The sequence below is a fragment of the Melospiza melodia genome, chromosome 1 (genome assembly GCF_035770615.1).
Source record: "Melospiza melodia melodia isolate bMelMel2 chromosome 1, bMelMel2.pri, whole genome shotgun sequence".
Taxonomy (NCBI): Eukaryota; Metazoa; Chordata; class Aves; order Passeriformes; family Passerellidae; genus Melospiza; species Melospiza melodia.
The window spans coordinates 136,764,162-136,786,583 of NC_086194.1; the positions used below are offsets into that span (position 1 = coordinate 136,764,162).

At 41.4% G+C, this 22,422-nt stretch overlaps 1 protein-coding gene across 1 annotated transcript in view; it reads left to right on the plus strand.

Annotated features, from left to right (window-relative positions):
* The first annotated feature begins 1,017 nt into the window (after positions 1 to 1,017).
* Positions 1,018 to 22,422, plus strand: part of RAB2A (RAB2A, member RAS oncogene family) — a 43,052-nt gene continuing 21,647 nt past the window's right edge. Inside the window, exons 1-3 of the mRNA XM_063169224.1 lie at positions 1,018 to 1,279; positions 13,346 to 13,417; positions 16,820 to 16,887. Coding sequence (XP_063025294.1) covers positions 1,234 to 1,279; positions 13,346 to 13,417; positions 16,820 to 16,887 — 186 coding nt within the window. The 5' untranslated portion in view covers positions 1,018 to 1,233. The remainder of the gene's footprint in view (positions 1,280 to 13,345; positions 13,418 to 16,819; positions 16,888 to 22,422) is intronic.

Genomic DNA, 22,422 nt, shown 5'->3' on the forward strand with positions numbered 1-22,422 from the left:
GGGTACACCAGACACCTCATGAAGCTGCTGAGACTATGGAAGACCTTGAAGCCTCTTCCAGTTCACCAATCCCATGTGAGCTCTGAGAAATTAAAGTCCTAAACACCAGCTGTGAATTTAGGTTACTCCCCTGGCTCATTGCTTTCAGTTCAGGGAGGAAAGACAGAAACAGAAAGGGAAAATACCCTTTCAGGCCAGAACACATGTGATGAAGATACACTTCTACCAAACAGATCATTGCTGGCTACTCTCAGAGGGTTTATGCTTTGGGCCTCTCAGTTTAGGAAGGACATTGAGGCGCTGGAGCTGGTCCAAGGAAGGGCTACGAGTCTGGATTATCAATCCCGTGAGGAGCGGCTGAGGGAGCTGGGGTTTAGTCTGGCCAAAAAAAGAGGCTCTGGGCTGACATCAGTCCTTACAACTCCCTGAAAGGAGGTTTACAACCAGCGGAGGGTCGGCTGCCTCTCCCGGCGACCAGCGACAGCATGACAGGACATAGTGTCAAACTGTACCAGGGGAAATTGAGGTTGGAGACGAGGAAGAACTTTTTCACAGAAAGGGTACTTAGACACTGGGATGGGCTGCCAAGGGAGGTGGGGGAGTCACGGTCCCTGGTAAAGAAAGACTGGATGTGGCACTCAGTGCGCCGGTCTAGTTGACACGGTGGTGTTTGGTCACGGGTAGGGCTCTATGACCCCAGGGCTCTTTCCCAGCCCGATGGGTTCGGCACGCAGGAATGGCATCTCCCCAAAGCCCCCCGGCCCGGAGCCGCCGCCGCCGCCGCCACCGCCCTCAGTCCCGCGGGGCGGGGGCCGAGGCTCCGCCCTGCGTGCGGCGGGAGGCGGCGGAGCGCCTCAGCGTTTCCGGGTCGGAGGCGGGGCGGCGTGAGGGGGCGGGCGCTGACGTCGCCGGAGGGTCCGGGGGCCGCTCGGCGCCTGTTTATTGTTCTCGCCGCCGCCGCCGCGTTCCGGCTTTCCCGGCGCCTGCGGGGCCGCGGTGGGAGGGAGCGAGGGAGGGCGGACAGCAGAACCGGGCGAGCAGAGCCCCTCCGCCAGCGGCGGCGCGGGGGCGGAGGTAGGAGGGAGCGAGAGGGCGGAGGCGCCGCCCGGGGGCCGTTAACCCGTTTCCGCCTCTCCGCAGCGCGAGCCCGGGCGGCGAGCGCGCGCGTCACGCCGGAGCGAGAGCGGGACAGCCCGGGAGCGGCAGCCCGGGAGCGGCAGCCCGGGAGCGGCCATGGCCTACGCGTACCTCTTCAAGTACATCATCATCGGAGACACAGGTGGGTGAGCCCGGCCCGGGCCGCGCCGGAGCGGGGCCGGACTCGGAGAGGAAGGCCCGGCTCCCCGCGCCCATTTCCGCAGTGTTGGCAGTGCCGCCGACGTGGTGGCTCCGCGCGAGGAAGAGGCGGTGTCTCCCCCCCGCCTCTGCGCCGGGCCCCGCCCGCGGCCTCGGCCTTGTTTCCCGACGGCCTTGGGCCGCTGGCAGCCGCCCCCGGGCCCGGCGGACGGGCCGCGGGCAGCTCGGGCTGTGTCACGGCCTCGGCTGCGGCGGCAGAGCGGGCCCGCCGAGAGGGAGAAGGCGCTGTCACAGCGAAACCTAGACCTGGGTAGTGCCCGTGGTTTGCAGCCTTGTGGTAGCGAGGCCGCACTCCTCCCCGCAGTTTTGTGATGAGTTTCTGTCTCATTGCTGCGAGGTACCTTCAGCTCGGGCTGCAAGGATGCTCTTTCCAGTCTCGGCTGGAGCTGCTGTAACAAACTGTGTGAAGACACGCTGTCAAAGCAGAATTAAAAGCACTGGCTCTTCCAGTCTAATTTATAGGGACCTCTTTTTTATGTGTATGTATGTACACACGCCACTGCTTTTCCACATGTTTCTTGTCATTTTTTAAAAACATATTGACTCATAGAATATCAGGGGATTGGACTGGGGCTTAGAGATGATCTAGTCACAACCTCCCCCCGGTATGGGCAGGAACAGCTCCCACTAGATCACATTGCTCAAGGCCCCATCCAACCTAGCCTTGAACATTTCTCAAAAACTTACTCCATTCTATTTGTTATTGGCTGCTGTGCGACAAATAATAATGCTTACAAATGCAGAGCCATATGCTAATAGGAATTGCTGCTTGAGTCTCCTTTGCCAGTATGTTTTATGCTTCTTTGGCCTAGTATGGATGGGAGTAGCATACTTTGATCAAACTATTGTCAGGACAAGGTAGCTAACTTAGTTAACCATTGTGCCTGTGTAATTGTGTGTTTTCCTTGTTGTTTTCCTCATACCTGTCTAAATGCCTTCTCTAATAAGTTTGATGACACACCTGTTTTTTAGGTGTTATTCTGAAGGTGCCTTCATACTTCAGACCTATGAACCAAATTATCTGTTGGTGGAGTATAATTATACATTGTAGTTGCATTACACATGAGGTTGTTAAGTACACTGGGTGCAACTACTATGTGACTTTTATCTGCTTTTTAAATGAACATTTAAACTCTGAAAGCTTTTTTAGGATTCTGCAGTAGCAGATGTAATACAGATGAATTGTTAGAAATATATCACACCTATAATGGCCATGTTGGAAGCCTTAGGCTGTCGATGATAACTGAAAATTTTGCAGAGTGTTTGCTTGAGTGCCAGTTCATCAAGCCAGGACAGGACAACAGGATATTACCTGTGCAAATTCAGGAGAAGGAAGAAGAGGTTTGTCAGGCTGGGGTGATGCAAGATGGTAGTGCACAGTTCAGAATGACAGTTCAGAACAGGTAGCCAATTCTGGTGCATCTCTAAAAACTGTAGTCACTAAAGTGGTAGACGGCAGCTTACAGTTGCTTTGGTATGTTGATTGTATACTGATTAAATTTTTACAAAGAAATATCCTTAGTGTAATGGTCTGTACTGCACTCTTGAATTTGAGTTGCTTGAAATGTGAAATACAGAATGGATGTGTCATTTCTGAAGTTGTTGCAGCTGCTTAAGAGCCAAATATCAGAAGAGTAAGAGACAGGAAACACAGAGAGGAAAACAGCTCACAGTTTTGCTGTTGGCTTTTTGGTTAGTTTTTTTTTTTTTTTTTTTTTAATTCTTGTGGCTTGTATTCTTGAGTTGCTACAGGAAGCTAATTAAAGCTACTGCAATGATTATTTTTGAAGTGAATTGAATATGTCAGTAGTGGTAAGTTGGTTTTGCTTTTATTTAGATCTCCTGTGAGCCTTTTAAGTATTCCAATAGAGCAAGTACTGAAGAGCCAATTTATGTTGTGCACAGTTGCCAAGATGGTGGTGGCAGTCTGGGTATTACTGCTCTTCCTCAGATGAAGGCCATTGAACTCAAACTTCTGACAGTGAAAATTAAGAGTGGATGGTGATTGTCCTCTTCAGTTCCCATGGTGGATTCCCACAGTGTGCCAGCCAGAGAAGATATGGCCTTGCAGACCATGTAGATTTAATAGCGATCAAGAAATTTGTTTCTGGTATTTGATTTAGAGTCTTTGGAAATGCCTCAGCTGCCTGGTGACTCAGCAGTTAGTTGTAAACAAACTGTAGGAGAAAACTAAGAGACTCAGCTGAGGACTGATGTTAACATTTAGCTCCTCTTTCAGCACTGAAAAACAAAGTAGGTTGTGCCATCCATAAGCAAACCAACGAAACCCCCCTGGAGTTACACAAGACACCTCTGTGTGCCTTCTCTGAATTGTGATTCCTCATGCTTTCATTTGCTTAAACACAGGAATTCAGGATGATCTCAGTCTCTTAAAATGACAGCCACAGAGACTGACTGTGCAAGACTGCCTTGCGCTCAGCAGTTCTTGTCCCTTTGCATTCCCTGTTTCATTGGTCATTGTCATTCACTGACTTCTTTTCTTTCTCTGGTACTTCAGGCATGGTAGCGTTATGAACATGGAATTGCTCCTAGTCTGGTTCTTAACTGAGTTTTTTAATATATAAAAATGGCATTCTGTATAATTGGAACTGGTTTAGGATCTAGTTAGTTTTCTGTTATGGGAGAGACCTGAAATGGCATAGTTGTATTCCAGGTGCTGAAAAACATGGACATAAATCTGTGTAGTTTTTACATTGTAGCAGTGGGGCCGGAGCTATGGAGTTTGAAGAGAAAAATACAAGTACTGTGTAATACTGAGTACTGTGAGAGTTTACCAGGAAAAATCCTCTGATCTGGCTATTTCCAAAGCATTGTAGGAGTTTGCGAATGAATTTAGAAGCATGAGTGGTGCATGCTATATAGGGCTGTACCTCTGAGATCTTTGCCTTTATGGTTGATGGTCTTTGATTTTGATTGATGTCTTCATCCACTCTTCCCTATACATCTACCTTTGGCCACCAGTTGAAGTTGAGATGATCTTTGATCTGAGCTAGGATAAATCCTGTTGGCCTATGAGAATTGTCTGTTTGTGCAGTTGGTGACTGAAAGTCTGTCATTTTTTTCTTCTAGTTTTTTTCTATGTAATGGTAAAATCTTTACTTATATGTTTGTTAGCAGCAGTGTACCATGTACATGCTGGTAATAAACTGGGAATGATAACAAGATTTCTGTGAAGATGACAGCTGGAATATTTTTTTCAGAGTAATACACATTAATCAGAATTTTCTTATATTAGAGTGTGTTTGCTAGATTCCAGCAGAGAATGCTCCTGAACTTTAGGATACCTCAAGTATTAGTTTTGCAATGGTCGCATTTCTTGCCACCAGCATAACTCGTCAGTTGCAGCCTATCTCAGTGTCTTTTTACGATCAGTGTTGCTGCATTTTCCATGGGCAAGTCCATCTGCTTTTCTTAAATCTGTTACTGCAGCAACTCTGAGCTTTTTGCATAATGGACTTTCACTCACCTTTCAATTTCAGCAGGCAGTTGCTGCTCCTAGACCAAGAGTGTCTCTAAGTTACTCCTATTAGGAGGTGATGATGAAAGAAAATAGAGTTGCTTGGTGATCTAATTCTCACTTTCTAGAGTAAAGTAAGCTGTCTAGTCAGCCATTTCACTTGTCTAGGAGACTTTCAAATGTTGAAATTAAGCAATCGAATTTACTTTCTTTTTCAATCCTCTTTGTGAAATACTTCTAATGTCTTTGCTCTTTGCTCTGGAACAGCAGCTGTTAGTAGCTAGTTATGTGTATGATTAGAGTCTTTTGCCCTTATTTTATCTAAGTATGTAGTAGTACTTCTTGGCTAAACTGGTTTTCATCTCCCCAGATCTGATGTTAATATCCTGCAATAGCTCATGAACTTGTTTGTGCTGAAAACCAGAGGACTGGTCTGTACTACTTACATCTTGCTTTGAGACCCTTTCAATTATGCTTTAATCCCAAAAGAGCAGATATTAGGTATTGTATAAGAACATCCTCTTAGCCTCTTAGAAGTTAACTAGAATTAACAAACTATATGTCTATACAAAAGGTTTCATGAGGCTGCTGAAACAAGTGGCAGTGTGCACACTTGTACTAATTCTTAATACTTAATTCTTTAAAAGAAACCCCAGACACCTTGCCACTCAAAAACATCTAACCCAACCCCACCTCCAATTTAATCTAAAACCATGTTATTATGAATGGCTGACAGTTTCTAACTCCATTTTCATGCAGAAAATGAAGTTTTTTTGTAGACTCAAATGTAGCTTAATTTTATTTGGAAATAATTTTTACTTACCTTTAAAACATATAGTTAGCAGTGGAGCAGTGCCATACAAACTGCAATATGGTAAAGCTGAACAGCTCCTTTAACTTTGTATACCTGTGCTAATTGTTAGTAGAAAGGAAAAATTTACATCATTGGCTTTGAATATGCTATTGAAAATGTTGAAGTGTTGATGCTAAATCAGCTGTAAAAGAGCCATTTTTATTACTTTTCCTGAAATTACATAGGCAGCATGAAGGATTTTAGAGGTTGTTTTTCTTCTGTTCTTGTCCATGCTTACATTTGTATGTGAGCTCCCTTTGCTCCATATGTAACAGTTCGGAATGTTTTCATTTGTCCTTTCAATAAATGTAAGTAAAGCTTTCCCACTTGATGGTAGAGTTCTGACTAAAACATAACTGACTGAGATGAGATTAAGAAAAATCCTTGCTTTAGGTTCATGTCTTATTATGCCTAGGCCCATGAAAAGATAATACTGCACTTTCCAGAGTTTGATAAAGCTACTGTGGTTAAAAAGGGAGGAGAGAGAGAATGAATGGTAGCCTGTGATAAGAAAAGGGCTTATGAAACATCTGGAAGCTCTGCAGACTACTGGAAAGAACTAAAAGTATCTCATAAACCAGGTTAAAGGTATAGATCTTGTGACATTTGTAATGTGTGATTACCTGGTTAAAATCAAAGTTAGTTTTAAATCTGGGTTCCTATATGTATCATCTAGATAATAATCTATTTTTATATATAATATGTATATATGTAATAATCATATATATATAATCTTGCCCATTATTTGAAGCTGTGTCACCCTATTTTTAAGATTTATTTTTGTCTGTTTTTCTGAAGGAAGGTAAGAAAGCAAGAAGCTTGTTTCAGCTCGGTTGTTTTTGTGGCACTGGTTTCATGGACAGCCAAGCTGACACAGTTGGTTAAATGTGAAAGAAGGAGTTCTTGCTCCCCTTACCTTGTGGTGACTGTGATAGTGTGCCATGATCTGAATCCACCCACTAATGCAGTAGAAAACTACCTTCTTTTTAGGTTAGCTTTTCACTTAGTGCCTGAACCATGTGATTTGGTCTTGTGGTTGTGCTTTCCACAGTCTGGAGTACTTTCAAGGAAGGAAACTGGATCTAGGAAGATTAGTTGAGAGCAAGATATCAAAGGGAGGAAGGTCTTCATCTCTGTGTGTGGTGGACTGATTGATCACCATCAAGTACAAGAAAAACAGTTCTGTGAGACTGTTGAATTAATCCAGGGTTTATCTGCTGCCAAAACGAGCAGACCTTGTTACCACTTCTTGTCTCAACTATGAGCTCTGCTGCCTCTTAGCTCTCAGCATCACTGCTTGTGTGATCCTTCAAAGGCCAGCTCAGCTCATGAAGATGATTTGAAAAACAAAACTAAACAAATAGTAGGTACACTTAAAAGAGTGCAAGAGCCCTTTTGGGTAAGGAGGTGGAGGTGTGTGGGAAGGAGTGTGTCTACTCACCAGAGACAGGAGGCAGATTGACATAGGAGATTTTCTTTAGCATTCAGTTTTTATTCCATGGTTGAGAGGACTACTACTGCAGTTCTTTTCCTCTGTCACCTTTCTGGGGCTATACTGGTGCTTAGGTGAGCAAGTAAGGAAACTCAACCTTCCCCTAACCTCTTTTTTGACACATTATTAGTTTTGAACCAGGTCAGCTTTTCAAGGCAAACATCAGTGGAAGGAACACTGAAGAGTTTTGTCTAGAGGTAAGGAAAGCCTGGAAGTTCTCCTCATATTCAGTAGTACACACCTGACTCTGCAGCCAGTAACTGAACTTTCTTTGCCCTATTCACAGGGAATCAAGAAAGGGAGAAGGAAGCAAATCAGCTCTCTTAGCCAAAAACTTGCTCAGCTGTACCATCACCTGTGCTGTGGTTCCAGAGCTGCTTTTTTTTTAAGTGCTTGGTGCAGCTTCTTACTGAAAAGAAGAACCATTCCCTTTCCTGTAGCCCATGTCTCATGCACGTACTGTTGTTTTGTATGAGTGTAGTACTGTCCTGGATTCATTTCTTGGTGTAGCTTGTTGCATGAGTGACAAGGGTAGCTTTACTGCTGAGCCCTGAAATAAACACAAGTATATAAAGAAGGGCTGTGTTGAAGCTGGGCCAGAGTGGACAGCAACAAACTTCTGGCAATGCCTTGTCTAAGGAAACTGACTGCAGAGTTGCACCCAGATTAAGAGGAAGCTGTTAAGGGAGGTAAAGGAATTTAGAGAATCAACTCAGTCTGCTGGATCAGAATTTAAAGCTGGAGGGTAAAATTGCTGTAGCACAAGTTCTACTCCCATCATTGTTTGAGTGCTAGGAAGCAATGAAGGGATCCTAAAACAGGCACTTGCAAAGAAGCAAGCTGCCTTCCCTCTGAGCACATAATCCATTGTTTTCATTTGTTCCTAAGCAAGAGCTTTTGTTTGCTGTGGTTGTTGAAGGGTATCCAAGCTCTCTTGTATGAAAACACTGGATTTTTTTTCCTGGGGTGATTTATCTGAAGCTATATTAAAATAATTGTGGCAGTAAAATGGAGAATGGGTTAATAAATAACTGAATCTATCCCTTTTGCATTCTGCAATTGACTGTCATCAAGATGTTCTCAGCTACTTCTCACAGTGTCTGCCTCATTTCAGGTGTAATATTTACAGTGCTAAGTGAACAAGATACCTGGTAAGCAGCCACTCTGTTCTTAGAGTTAACTGGTGTAGTTACTTTAAACCACCTGCATGCCATAGAATTAGCTGCCTGCAGCTGTTAACTGGTCTTTGCTGCATCTGTTTATGTCACAAGGTGGAAAACTACTCAGGCATTCATATACAGCTCCTGTTTGTGATACATGCTCCTGTCTATGATAGGGGAGCTAACTCAAGCCCTGGAAGTGATTTGGACTGCAAACTGTTTTCATAAGAACTTTTGTGATACGAACATGCAGTATCTGAAAACCATAAAATTAAAATGAAACCTCTAATTCAGTCAACAGCAGTCAACTTTGAGACGGGGTTTTTTGTTGGAAGGTTCTGAACCAGCAAGAATGGCGTTAAAGAGAAACTAGTTATTTCTTTGCTTTCTCTGTGTGAGCCCATCAGCCTGCAGTCTGCTCCTAAAGGGACTGCTATGGAGGAGTGACTGGAAGTGCAGTCATCTTGTGCCAGTCTGAGACCGAGCCTGCATCCAAGGGGCTGTGCTTGTCTGTCATCTTCACTCTGCTGAGGCTGGTGCCTGTAGGCTCAATTCAACTGACTTGGTCACCAGCCTTAGAAGGAGAAGAAATATCAGATTGCCACTTGAGAACTAGTGCTGGAATACCTAATCAAATGTCATTTTGTTGATTAGATTTTGAAATGTTGAAATGTTCCAACATTTGTAAGATTTGTGCAAGAATATTGGATTGGTTTAAGGTTTTATCCATTGAAACTGAAATCGCTTTGCAAGGTCAATTGCAAAAGCTATCTCTGGTGTGACTTGCAGGTTTTTTTTTTAAGTGGGGCAGTGATTATGTTCTCCAGTGGGGCAGTTTTATTTAATTGGTGATATAAAAGTTATCTGTGTATATGAACAGTGTTCACAGAATCACCTAGGGTGGAAAAGACCTTTGAGATCATTAAGTCCAGCCTATGACCTAACCTAACACCTCCTCATCAACTAAACCATGGCGCTGAGTCCTGCGTCCAGTCTTTTTTTCAGCACATCCTGGGATTGTGACTCCACCACCTCCCTGGGCAGACAGTTCCATTGCCCAATCACTCAGTGAAGAATTTTTTTCAGATGTCTGACCTAAACTTCCCCTGATGCAGCTTAAGACTGTGTCCTCTTATTCTGTCAGTGGTTGCCTGGAGAAAGATACCAACCTCCACCTGACCACAATCACCTTTCAGGGAATTGTAGAGAGTGATAAGGTCTCTCCTATTTCCAGGCTGAACACCCCCAGCTCCCTCAGTCGTTCCTCACCGGGTTTGTGTTCCCAGCCCCTCACCAGCCTCGTTGCCTCCTCTGGACGTGCTCAAGCCTCTCAATGTCCTTCCCAAACTGAGGGGCCAGAACTGGACACAGCACTCAAGGTGTGGCCTCACCAGTGCCGAGTACAGGGGCAGAATGACCTCCCTGCTCCTGCTGGCCACGCTGTTCCTGATGCAGGCCAGGATGCCCTTGGCCTTCTTGGCCCCCAGGGCACACTGCTGGCTCATGTTCAGTCAGCTCTTGACCAGCACCCCAGGTCCCTTTCTGCCTGGGCACTGTCCAGCCACACCGTCCCCAGCCTGTAGCACTGCAGGGGGTTATTGTGGCCAAAATGCACTTGGACTTGTTAATCTTCATCTTATTGGACTCTGCCCATCCATCCAACCATCCCATGTCCCTTTGCAAAGCCCTCCTACCCTCCAACAGATTGGCATATGCTCCCAGATTAGTGTCATCTGCAGATTTACTGATGGTGGACTCATGCCCTCATCCAGGTCATCAGTGAAGATACTAACAGGACTGGCTCCACACTGATCTCTGGGGACACCACTAATGACTGGCCACAGCACTGTTGACCACCACTCTCTGGGCCTATCCAGCCCAGTGGTTGACGCAGTGAAGAGAGCATCTGTCAAAGCTGTATCCTACCAGATTTTCCAGGAGGGTGCTGTGGGATACAGTGTCAGAGGCCTTGCTGAAGTCCAGGTGGACAACATCTACAGCCTTTCCCAGATCCACCAGGTGGGTCACCTGGTCATAGAAGGAGATCAGGTTGATCAAGCTAAACTTGCCCCTCCTAAATCCATGCTGGTTGGGTCTGATCCCCTGGCCATCCTGTAGGTGCTGTGTGGCACTCAAGATGATCTGTTCCATAATCTCTCTGGGCACTGAGATCAGACTGACTGGCCTGTAGTTTCCTAGATCCTCCTTTCCAGCCCTTCCTGTGGATGGGCATCACACTGGCCAGCTTGCAGTCATCTAGGACTTCCCAGCTGAGCTAGGACTGATGGTAAATGACAGCACCTTCACAAGCTCATGTGCCAGCTCCCTCATCACCAGATGGATCCCATCTGCTCCCATAGATCTGTGAGCATCTTAGTGGCTCAGCACGTCTTTGACTGCTTCATCCTGGATAACAGAGGGGCTCTTCTGCTCCCTGACACCATCTACCAGCCCAGGAGGACAGTTGTCCTGAGGACAGCCTGTCTTTCTGTTGAAAGCTGAGGCAAAGAAAGTGTTAAGCACTCTCCCTTTTCCTCATCTTTAGTTACTAAATTCCCTCTCACATCTGGTAGAGAATAGAGGTTGTCCTTGCCCTTCCTTTTGCCATTAATGTATTCATAAAAATATTTTTTATTGTCCTTTAGAGAAGTGGCCACATTGAGGTCTATCTGGACTTTTGCCTCTTTAATTTTTTTCCTACGTGACCTAGCAATTCCCTTAAGCATTTCCAGAGATACCTGACCCTCCTTCCAAAAGTGATACATCCTGGTTTTTTTCCTTAGTTCCTTCAAGAGCTCTTTATTCATCCAGGTTGGTCATTTTCCTTGTTGGCTCATCTTTCAGCACATAGGGACAGTCTGTTCCTGTGCCTTCAAGACTTCTGTTTTGAAGCATGCCCGTCTTTCCTGGACTCCTTTCTTTTTAAAGGCTGCTTCCCAAGGAACTCTCTGAATAAGTCTCTTGAATAGGCCAGAATCTGAAAGTCCAGTGTGGAAGTTTTATTGATGCTCCTCCTTGTTTCACCCAATATTGAAAATTCTGTAATTTCACAATCACTGTGCTCCAGATGGCCTCCAGCCACCACATCTCCCACCAGCCCATCTCTGTTTGCAAACAGCAAATCTGGTGTAGTCCCTCCCCTGCTAGGCTCGCTCACCAGCTGTGACAAGAGCTGTTCTCTGAGTAGAATTATTAATATTTTAAAATTTTGTGCAGTTTTGTGTTCTGTCCCTACAGCTCCCATATTCTGCCTTTCTGTTTCTTTTTTCCCTGCAGTTCTTTCCCTCACTCCTCCTCAACTTCTCTTATGTTAACTAATTTTTTACAGACAGAATCTATACCTGCTTCAAAACTGCTTTTGTTCTGACAGCTTGCCATCATAAGCCAGAAAGCTAAAGAAAATAAATGTAGTAAGGCAGATGCTGCAAATTTTGCCTTGGACTACAGCTCCATGCCACTCTGTTATTGATCTGCTGGCTGCTGCATTTCTTTTCCCTCATTTGAACTAACTCTTAGGCTTGTCTGACCCTGCATTAAGCCATTTCTGTTTGCTTTGTCACTCCTCTTGTCAGATTAGCATGCTAACCCAGCAGATGGCTGAAATTGCCTCAGAACTCATCTAAGCTTTGTGGAGAAATGGACTGGTGCATACTGTAGGACAGAGTAGAGACAGCAGCACTAGCAACTGGCTTAGGCTGTTGGAATTGCTGCCTTGTTTGGGATATTAATCTGAGTGCCATCAGTTGGCCACAACTCATTTTGTGACAAAACTAAATGCAGCTTTCCTGTTTCTGTTAGATTTGGTTGAAACTGGCTACTGGTCTTAGAATTAAAGTCCAAACTAAAATATGTGGTGATTAATTATATTTCTGTAGGCTTTGTTTCCTTATTAAACCATACTAAAAAACTTTGCTGAATTTGGTACTAGAAAGGCCAGTGTCACTATATGCAAACTTCTGGTATGTGTATCTTTTGTCAGTAGTGTGGCTCTTTTCCTTATCTCTTTGTTTTGCTATCTTTTATTACTAGATATGTCTCTTATGATGAGTTGTTGCTGACCTCTACTGTGTGGCTAGAATAGCTTTATCTTGCTGGACAGATAAAACAAAGTACAGCAGGAACTTGGATGCTACAGTATAGTATGTTATGTGATAATAGCTCAGAGTTTAAACCAAATATATTGCTGTCAAATTTTAAGGGCTCAAAAGATGAAGTTTGACTGCACAGACCAGGAAGAATAACCCCTCCAAGTAAAAGAAGGAAAAAATAACTGTAAAAAGTAGTATATTTACAAACCTAGGTAGTTTGAGTACTCTTGCTGACTGCATTAACTTCTACTTTTCTGTGCTTTCACATACAGAAGAACTTGCCCATTTGCTGACCAGTGTCCATGTAATGGGAAATAGTTATGATGATTTCTGACACGAGTTGTCTGAGGGGGTCGGTGTTTGTGTTACCTGTCTGACTTTTCCTGGAATGCTTTTTGCCTGGGGGGGGACCAGTGGGCAGCAGCATATAGTGGCTGTGAGCAGCCACAGACATGCTGTGGTTACCTCAGTGGATAGATACAGAGATAGATGGGAGACTGATGCTATTGAGGAAATAGTTAGCTTGGAAAAAAGCTGAAAGTACTTCAGGAGAAGCAGGTAAAGGGTTGTGAGGAGCAGCAAGCCCTGTAGTTGTTGAGGAGAGAGGATATAAAATGGTACTTTGAAGGTCTGTGCGAAAACTTGTTTTCCACTTAATTTTAAAGCAGAACTACTTTCTCAAAAGAATAATTAATTTTTGTTCAATTTTTGAAAAGATCTGCTTTGACTATAATGTTTCTAAAACTTTTAAAGTTGTAATTAAAAAGTTTCGTACACTTCAAAGTATGAGTTCTAATACCTTCAGTTCCAGTAATTAATTTTAAGCAATGTGTAATACTTCCTTGAATTAATTTCTATTGGTTCTTTACAGACGTCTTTAAAAATTTGTTTAACACTTATTTCTTTTCTTTCTTTTAGGTGTTGGGAAATCATGTTTATTGTTACAGTTCACAGACAAGCGGTTTCAACCAGTCCACGATCTCACTATTGGTAGGTCCTTTTTGTGCTGCCCATTATTAGTAGATAAGTGGTTGGGGTACCTCAGCATGCATTTATGAGTTTGTTGTGCTGCAGAAGTGCAGGATTTGTGCTGTATTAAGGTGGCAGTGAATCTCTAGCTAATGAATATTTTTTAGCTCATAAAGTCAGTTTGGGGTTTTCTATTGGGAGGGTGAAATCTGAAACAATTTGAAAAGTTCATAGCTGCAGTATCTAAACTCTCTTCAGAAAAGCAGGCACAGAAGAATTGTACAAGCTTGAAATGCGCTGATGGTGATGGAAGTGGCATTTTTGCGGTAGGGAACGTAAAGTACCCTAGCCACAAAACCTTGAAGACAAGTTAGAGATAAACTGTAGCAAAGTTACCCTTAAAAATGAATAAAAAAATTTATTTGGGGAAACTGACTTTTGAATAGAGGACTGAAGTGTGAATGTATTTGCTTTTGGAAAGGATAGGGATTTTCTTTCCCAACTCTTCAACTGGATGTGGACCATTTGTGTTTGGTGTGATTTGATACCAGGGGAATGAATACACATTGACACATTGCCTCTGATCTAACTACAGTAAATAATACCAACTTTTATTTATCTTTCCACACAAAATAAGAGGAATTGTGTAGTAGTAAATTCTAGGGCAGATTTAGTCTGCAGATCAGTTTTGATGTTAAGCATAACAGATGCTAGTCTCAGAGGAGGTTACAGAACCTTTCAACTTGTTCATGTTCTTTCAAGGAACCTATCAGCTTTAATCATGAGCCTTGCACAAAATGTATCCTAGTCTCTATTTTTAGTTTGTGCCCTGGAGTAGGTAGGCTTCCTATGTTTGGGAGTACTGAAATAGCTGCTTGAAATATAAACAGATTTTCTTCATGTAACAGAATGTATCAAGTGGCTTGATTATGAATTCTCTTTCTCTTGACAGTCCTTCCACACCTTGTGTGTGCCTGTTGTATAGTTCAATTTCTTTGGCTAACATGAGTTTTTGAATATTTGTGAGGTCTTGGCAGCAGATAGGATGGCTGAATAAAGAGCCTAAGTACTTTAGGGAGGCATGACTTACTATCATACTTTCTTCTTCAGGCCTGCCAAATATATGACACCTTATATATCACTCATGCATTTGGCAGCCCTGTCACCTCAGACTGATAGGCACTGGGGAACAGCTTCACCTCAGCAGGGTGGTTGTAGTGCCAGTTCCTTGCTTGGCATACTGTTAGCTGAAATCTGGGAGCAAGGCAGAAAGTGAAGCCAGTAAGATGAGGCAGTGAACCTGGAAGCAACATAGTGAAGAATGTAGTAATAGAGCCTGGGAAGCTGCTCGAAAAGGAGGGAAGAAGGATTTTAGCTTTTATATTTTTCATGTATTTGTAATCCTGCAATTCTTTAGTATAACTCTAAACTGCATATAGAGTGTTAGCTGCTGTTTTCAAATTTTGGTCAGACAAAACAGTTCCTCTCTAGGTCTGGAAATCAAAGACACCTTACTGTCTCAGGCCCTGAAAACGTAAACAGAAGTGATTTGGGGAGGGGGAGCAAACTGGGGGTAAACCAGTTCATTACCTGACTCTGTAATTGGGAAATTAGCCCCCAATATGCATATGGCCCAAACCTACAAAAGTACAAAAAGCCATGACTGGTCATCCATTTTTGGGTGTAGCCCCTCGAGGGAGGGAGGCCTTTATCTGCCCAAAGTGTACCTGAAGGGCCTTCAATAAATATAGCTGCTTTTTATTCCCCTTGGTTTTGTCTGGCCTCTGTTTTTAAGCCATCCCTAAGGGCATTGGAAGAGGCTGGAAATGCCTCCTTAACTGTGAAGGCATGTGTGTATTTTGGCCAGGTTCTCCCAATTACCCAGACAGATTTGGAAAGACAGATAAATAAAGAACATGGGTTCAAAGTCATATGAATGCCCCTGTGGGGGAGATGGAATGGGTTGAGTTAAACTAATGGTTGTATTAAAAGTCCTGAAAATGTGTTGATTAAATAAACCATTGTAAACATTCTAGCTGTTTTGCCCACTGCCTGTAGGACACATCCTTATTATAAACATGGTCAGCTTCTATTCCTTCCTTGAGAACAAGCTTGCCATCAAACTGTTTGTGTTTTTTCAAATTCAGTATTTTTTCCTGGCATGTATTTTGATAAAATAAGATAAATATAGTTTTCATTTTTATGGGGTTGTTTGCAGAAACTAAACATTTAAGATGGTCATTGAGTTTAAATCAGCAGCTCTATAGTCACATTTTGAGATCAGATAAAACCTTCAGTGTTTAAATGTGTAGTAGGGCAAGGACCTTCCCCTGGCTTTACAGTCAACTTCAGGAAGAGCAGTGTCATTCACCTGCTTCCTCCTTGCTGCCTCTCCACCTCCATTTTTTCAATTTCTTTGCATACAGTTGCTGCAAATTATTTGGTTGCTAAAAAGCACAATGGTCTTTGGCCAATGGCTTTTATTTGGCTGCAATATCCTGTTGGGGAACTCTGCCCCTTTCCCCAAAAGTCATTCCACAGGAAGCAACACTGCACCCTCAAATATTCTAAGCAAGCTCTTGAAAAGACATTTGGAATATTTCAGCTCAGGGCTGCGTAATTGAATGTCTTGGGTCCACGTCTAGACAATGACCAATTTAAGTGAAACTTCAGCTAGCAGATTTTTTTTTTTTTTTTAATAATGGTTATAGATTAATGGAAGCGTGATAGTATTTAAATATGTCCACTATCTCTAGCCATTTGTTAGATTTTAACTGCTGCATGAATGGCCTCAGTTCATACATGACTTTGTTTATGGTCTCAAGTGCTTTTAAAATGGTATAGAAGGCTGAATTTTTTACTGAAGAAGTTACTTTTGTCTGTTTGGAACACACTTTTTTTCCCCTCAGTTATAAAACTTGATCTTTAACTAGCTAGAACTTTGGATTTTTTTTTTTTTTCATAAAGACAGGTGAATTTTAACTAATACAGTAATAAAATTTATCTTGTCAAAGGTGACTTTGTATGCTCCCTTAATAGATCATTTTATTGATAAGGAATGGTAGGTTGAATTTCTTCTAAACTGGCCCCAGCAATCTGTCATTGGTAGAGTGTTAAAATAACTGTGACTATTCAATTTCCTGTTTACATTCAAAGGGGTGTGTTTCTCCCTCTAATCTAGAGCTACCCAGTGGTTTGGAAACCTTTGTTGGAAATACATCCCAGACGCTTGGACTGTAACAGTTACCTTTCTTCTAGAAAGCTTTTTCAAGCTGCTGGAAAATTGGCTAAAAGCAGGTTGTGAAAGAGAGTATTTTCCTACAACATTGACTGAATTTAAACTTATGTTCTTGCTTTTGTAGTAGTTGACATTCTTCTTTCTGATATGTGCTAATAATGTAATGTTTTGTAAAATCTATTCAGGTGTAGAATTTGGGGCTCGAATGATCACTATTGATGGAAAACAGATAAAGCTTCAGATATGGGATACGGTAAGTAATCATAAAAATTGTTTAACATTTTGCTCCACTAACTTTTCACTTTTCCTTTATTCTGGCTAAGCTCTCTATCATCAGCATTCATAGACTATGTACTTTGTCTTGCAGCTTTCTTTGGTGTCTGTGAAGTTAAAAATTTGCTAATATATCCTTTTCTTGTTGTGATGTATTGTTTGGCATTTGCACTGTAACTTCCTCAAGCTTTGTCAGATTTATAAGACTGGAATTCATACTGCCTCACTATTTGGCTTAAGTCTTCTATATTGCCAAGAATTTCCATTTCTCTAAACAATCTTTCTTTGTGCATACATGCAAGATTTGGTAAAGACAAAATCCTGTTGTGAAATTGTGATGGTGATGTGTTTGCTACCTTTAATCAAGAGTTCTCTAGAGGATATGTTTGCATTTTCAAGGTAGAAGAAAACACTTGGCTCACTTTTCATAGGATATTTAAAAACACAAGTTCAAGACAGTAAATATTTCAGTCAAGAAGGGACTGGTAAATGCTCTAAGTTTCAAAACACCTTCCAAAATTCAGACTGACTTTTGAGGTTAAGAACATATATTGGCTATTCTTGTGTTGTCAGTTGCTTTACTATAAAGCAGTCAGCGTCACTGTCTGCACTTGTGATGAAGCAAGTTTAAGATTCTCATACTGGTAGCTATATCTTTTAAATGTATTTGACTGTTCCCTAAGACAGAGTTGCCTGTTTCCTTTTCTAAAAGCATTTTAGGATACCTTTAGAAACTGACAGGACAGGTACATGATCCCTAGACTCGTGTATGTGCTTTTTGTGGTACAGCAAATCAGTGGATGGACATACATTCATAAACACATGCCTACATATGTGCATGTGTATATAAAAATGTAAAAAAATGTAATATTTCAGTGAACTTCATAGGTAAGATCTTACTTATTTTACAGCTTCTTTACTTGAAAAGGCACCTGGCACATGTGCCTTGTTGGAAGTTCTAAGAAAAAGGCATAGAAAGATATGGCCAGCTTACTTTGGGCTTTTTCTGCTCTGGGCATTTTTACTATTATAGTTGTGGATTGCAGACTACCAAGGTGGCTGAATATTTTTAAGTTCAAAAAACAAGTAAATGTCTGCATAAAACAGCTTTATAATCAAACCCTTAGTATATAGTGTGACCATGTGACTACATACCTATATTGGTCCTTGTTTTCTAAAATTGGAGCAGATTGTCTGTAGGCAGAAGTACTAATTTTGCTACTGGCTTTGGAACTGATTCTGTTAATCTCCTTAGATAACGAATGAAGTTCAGCTGTGTTTCAGCAGATCATGCCTTTCCTGGTGCCTCTGACTCAGTGGCTCTTTGCAGTCTGGTTGTTGTTTTGAATGCATGCAAATTGTCCAGCCAAAATATGGCAACCTAAGTGCTTTTGACTATAATTTATAAATTTTATTCGAGCAGGGAGGCTTCTGGCTAGCTTCTTAAGTATATCATACATAAATTAAAATATTAATTGAAAGCTTTCATACACTGAGTAGACTGTGTGCTGATGTACTTAATAATTTATAAATTCTGTGCAGTGAATGATAGTGTCCTGGACTTAGTTAAGGTTTAACTGTATCTAATATGATTTTTAAAACACAGGATATTTCTGTTCTAATCCAGTCTTGGTTTATCAGCATATCTGAATTCCACTGTATCATTTCTGATCTTGGGTACAAAGATGCTGAAGGAATAGCAAAAATAAGAAATATGATGAGGTAATTCTTAAGAGATATTTTACTTATGAGTGTTAAGGTACACAAATGTCCATAATGACTAAGATTACTGTGTTCTATCTGCATTGAGCATTTTTTGGTTTTCTGTTAGCCAAAACTGGTAGGTGTTACTCATGCTATCTCTATATTTATTAAGCTGTAACAACTTCTGTTTGATGAGAGAAGGTTCATTTTACACCTGTTGCTAAGGAAACACATGAACTATTTATGGTTTTGTTTGGTGCTTACTGAGTCACAGCACTAGCCCTTCTCTTATTTGGTGCTAGCCTTATACATCTGCTTTCAATCCATCACTGAACAGGATGAATCCTGAGCAGAGGCATAAGTGGAGAACTTGATAAAATTTGTTTGGATTGCTTAACAATGAACTCACTTGCTTAAGAGAATCAAACTCTTGATTTTTCTGGCCAGATATTTCTGTGCAACAGTGCTCATTTTGTGTTGTCTTTAGCAGATCACTGCAGCCCCAAGGAAAGCCCTGTTGTAGTTATGGGAACACATGGAAGCTGTAGCATACCTCACTGCAGGAGTATGTTGCACCTTACAGGGACAGCTGAAGCTAACACTGTTGCATGTCTGTGAGATCCATTTGTGTGTCCTTCTTGTATGATAGCTCAATAATATTTTACTTTTTCATTATCGTCCTAGTTTGGATTAGGAGCATGTTCCAGAAGTTAATTCTATTTACTGCAGTCTGTTTTCCATGTGGGAGTACACAAACTGAATTCCTTTTGAATGAGGCCAGACTGGAAGATATGCTTAAGGAATGCACATATGCCTGTTAGAAATTGTAGTCCAGTATTTGGTCCTGTGAGCTGGTAGTCTAGTAAAACTAGTCTGATGCAAAAACACACCTAGCCCCAGCCCCCTCCTCCCCCAAAAAACCCCCAATCAAAAATCTACATTCCATGAAAGATACTCAGTGTGGCCTTTGCATTCTTAATGTTCTGTGTAGCAGTCTCAGCTCTACTGCTGTTCATGTCCGCACAAGCAAATAGTGTCCTGTTGTTCTCTCCCAGCTGCAGGCTGTTCTGGATCTCCCCAGTGCTGGGCTCTGCAAGCTTGCTGCTGTGTGTGCTGTGGCACGCCCAGGTGTTTAGCTCTGTGAGTCTTTGGGTTTCACTATTCCTTTTCAGTGTTTTTAGGTCTGTAAAGATGAGGTGTTGGACCAAATTGTTTGTTTGTGTGTCTTTAGATTATTTCTTCCCTTGCATCTTTAGTCTTAGTAATGGCTTCAGTAGCTGGACAGACTGAGAAATACTTTTGTCCAAACTGCTTAGTTGGTAATTGCCTTATGATAAGTTGAGCAACTCTTTTGTGGAAGTGTGGTGTTTGAGCTAGTGTCAGCTGCACACGTAACTTTTAGAGAACTAGAAGTGGTTTTACAGCAGCTAGTCAGGATTAAAATGACTGTTCTGGAAGTTGTTAAGCTTTTTGAGTTTAAATAAGCTGTGTAGGTAAGTTTGGTTGTCTTGTGGCAGCAGCATAAGACTAAGAAATATTAAAATTGCTTCTCCTCAGAAAACATTCATAGTTGTAGATAGATAACTGTGCTTGTTACCAGGCTGAGTCAGTGGCCTTGGTTTTGTTGTTGAGGAGGATGTTCTGTATTGCATTGACTGTTACTAACAAGCCATTGTTGATGAGAAAAAATAAGCAGTAATTGAAAGAGGATATTCTGTCAGACACTGCAGTAAGAGAGATCCGCGATGACACTAAGTATTGCTGATGTTGTCTAAATTGGTATGAATACTGACTTTTCCTGTGTACTTGAATACTATATTTTTAATATCTATTTCAGCTTTTTTTCATGGAAATTCATTATTTAAAAACATTAATTCATATAACACCTTAGTCCTGGTTAGACAGACTAAATATCTGAAATAATTGTTTTTTATAAACCAATTTCATGTAATTTCTTGATTTCCACACAAGTGTACTTTCTAATTTAATTTATAGCATTTTCTAGTAGTTGAGTGCTTTCATAAAAAAGCATGTTTGTGGAAGACTGGAGGCATAATTGTTAAAGGCATATTTCCCTTTCAGATATTCTGAATATACTAATTCTTCTTGGAAATTAAGATATTTTTCTTGTGTTTGCAATTGGTTTGGATCTATTAGAACGAAATAAAGTTCTCTTCATTCATTAAATTAATATTCACCCTCATGTCTCTGACAATTGCTAGGATATAGGGTTCACCCCCACGAGCCCTTTACTAACTGTTAACTTCATGATGTTTTCTACTTGCTTTAGTAGTCAGAGCATACTCATATGTTTGTGGCAGTTGATGTATTCTTTTACTACATTTTTACTAGTTTGACACTCTAACCATGGTACCTGCATGCATATTGCTGCATCTCATGGCCCTCTGTTACACTACTGCTGTGAAGTTGCAGGAAGAACTTAGAGAGAATCTACTTTAGTTTCTGAACCTAGTCTGATCATCAGTCACAGACTGTGTTTGCTGCCAGGTGGGAGGATTAACTTATTTCTGGGTCCATGGATTGAAGGATGAGGCAGGGAGATCTGTCTAATAGTTATTCCTGTTGCTGTTTGTTTAATACAACCATCATCTAAGCTTCAGTGCCAGTAGCTTAAACAACTCTTCACACCCATGATGTCACTTTAGGAAGCTGAGGCAACTTGATATGCTTTCTAGCTTAGTGTCCATAAACCTTTGTCATGCTTAAATGTATTTGGTTATTGAAAATACTATAGAATTGGCATGTTATTTTCTGAATTGTTTTTTGATTTCTTGGCAGTTTATCCATGCTTTCTGTAATAATTACAAGATTTCTACAAGAGCAAGTTCTTGCTTAGGATAAGGCCTTAAACGGGAAGTGCATGAATCACTTTTTTGCACAGGAAAACTCCTATTTTAGTGAGGGTTGCTACTTAAAACCTAAAGGTTTCAAATACAGTTTCCTCCAAGTTGTAAGTGTACTTCTGATAATGGAAGGCTAAAGCTTTGTTTCTGTGATGTGTTGGGAATTGCTTTGGCTATCTAAGTGACATTTATTCAACACCAGCAGAAGCAGATGTACAAGTTACCTGTATTTAGACATATGAACAGTTTGATCCTTAGAGATCCTTAGTCCTCTTGAAATTTCAGTTCTTACTGCATGCTGACAGGGTTATTCTCAAGTAACATGTAACTTGACTAAAGCTGTCACATAAATTCTGAGACTTTTATATATTATGATAGATTCTTCTTCATAAGTGTTTTTAGTTCTTGTTTGGGAATCTCTTTGCTGGAACAGCAGGGGTTGTTTTTTTATTTTTACACTGCCTCTGTGTCTATTTGTCCTACATGCTAGTAAATCACCTTAAAATTCTTTGATTTTCTGGATTGGAGACATGACTGCAAGAAAGATTAATGCATTTGTATAAACAAGTTGACATGTGACTTAGAGGCTGTTAATGTATTTATAACTACCAAAACTATATTTAAAGGTATGTATTGCTCCTCTTTCTTTCTGGAACATTTTATTCCAGGGATCAACTTTGTGGAGTAGTTCCCAGCTGGCAGTTGTCCCAGGTGGTGTGACACTTGCGAGTTGGTTATTTCTTAGATGTCTTTTTAGTCTTCTTTGTAATGTAGAAAAGTGTAAACATGTAAATAATAATTCCCAACATCAATGAAATGTTCTGTCCCCAGTTTTGAGCATGCTGCATGCTGATGCAACTACACTGCATACTTGGAAATGACACCAAGATTTCCTGTGGGAATTGTTGTCATCTTATTGCAAAAGTTCCATGCCTTGGTGATTTCTC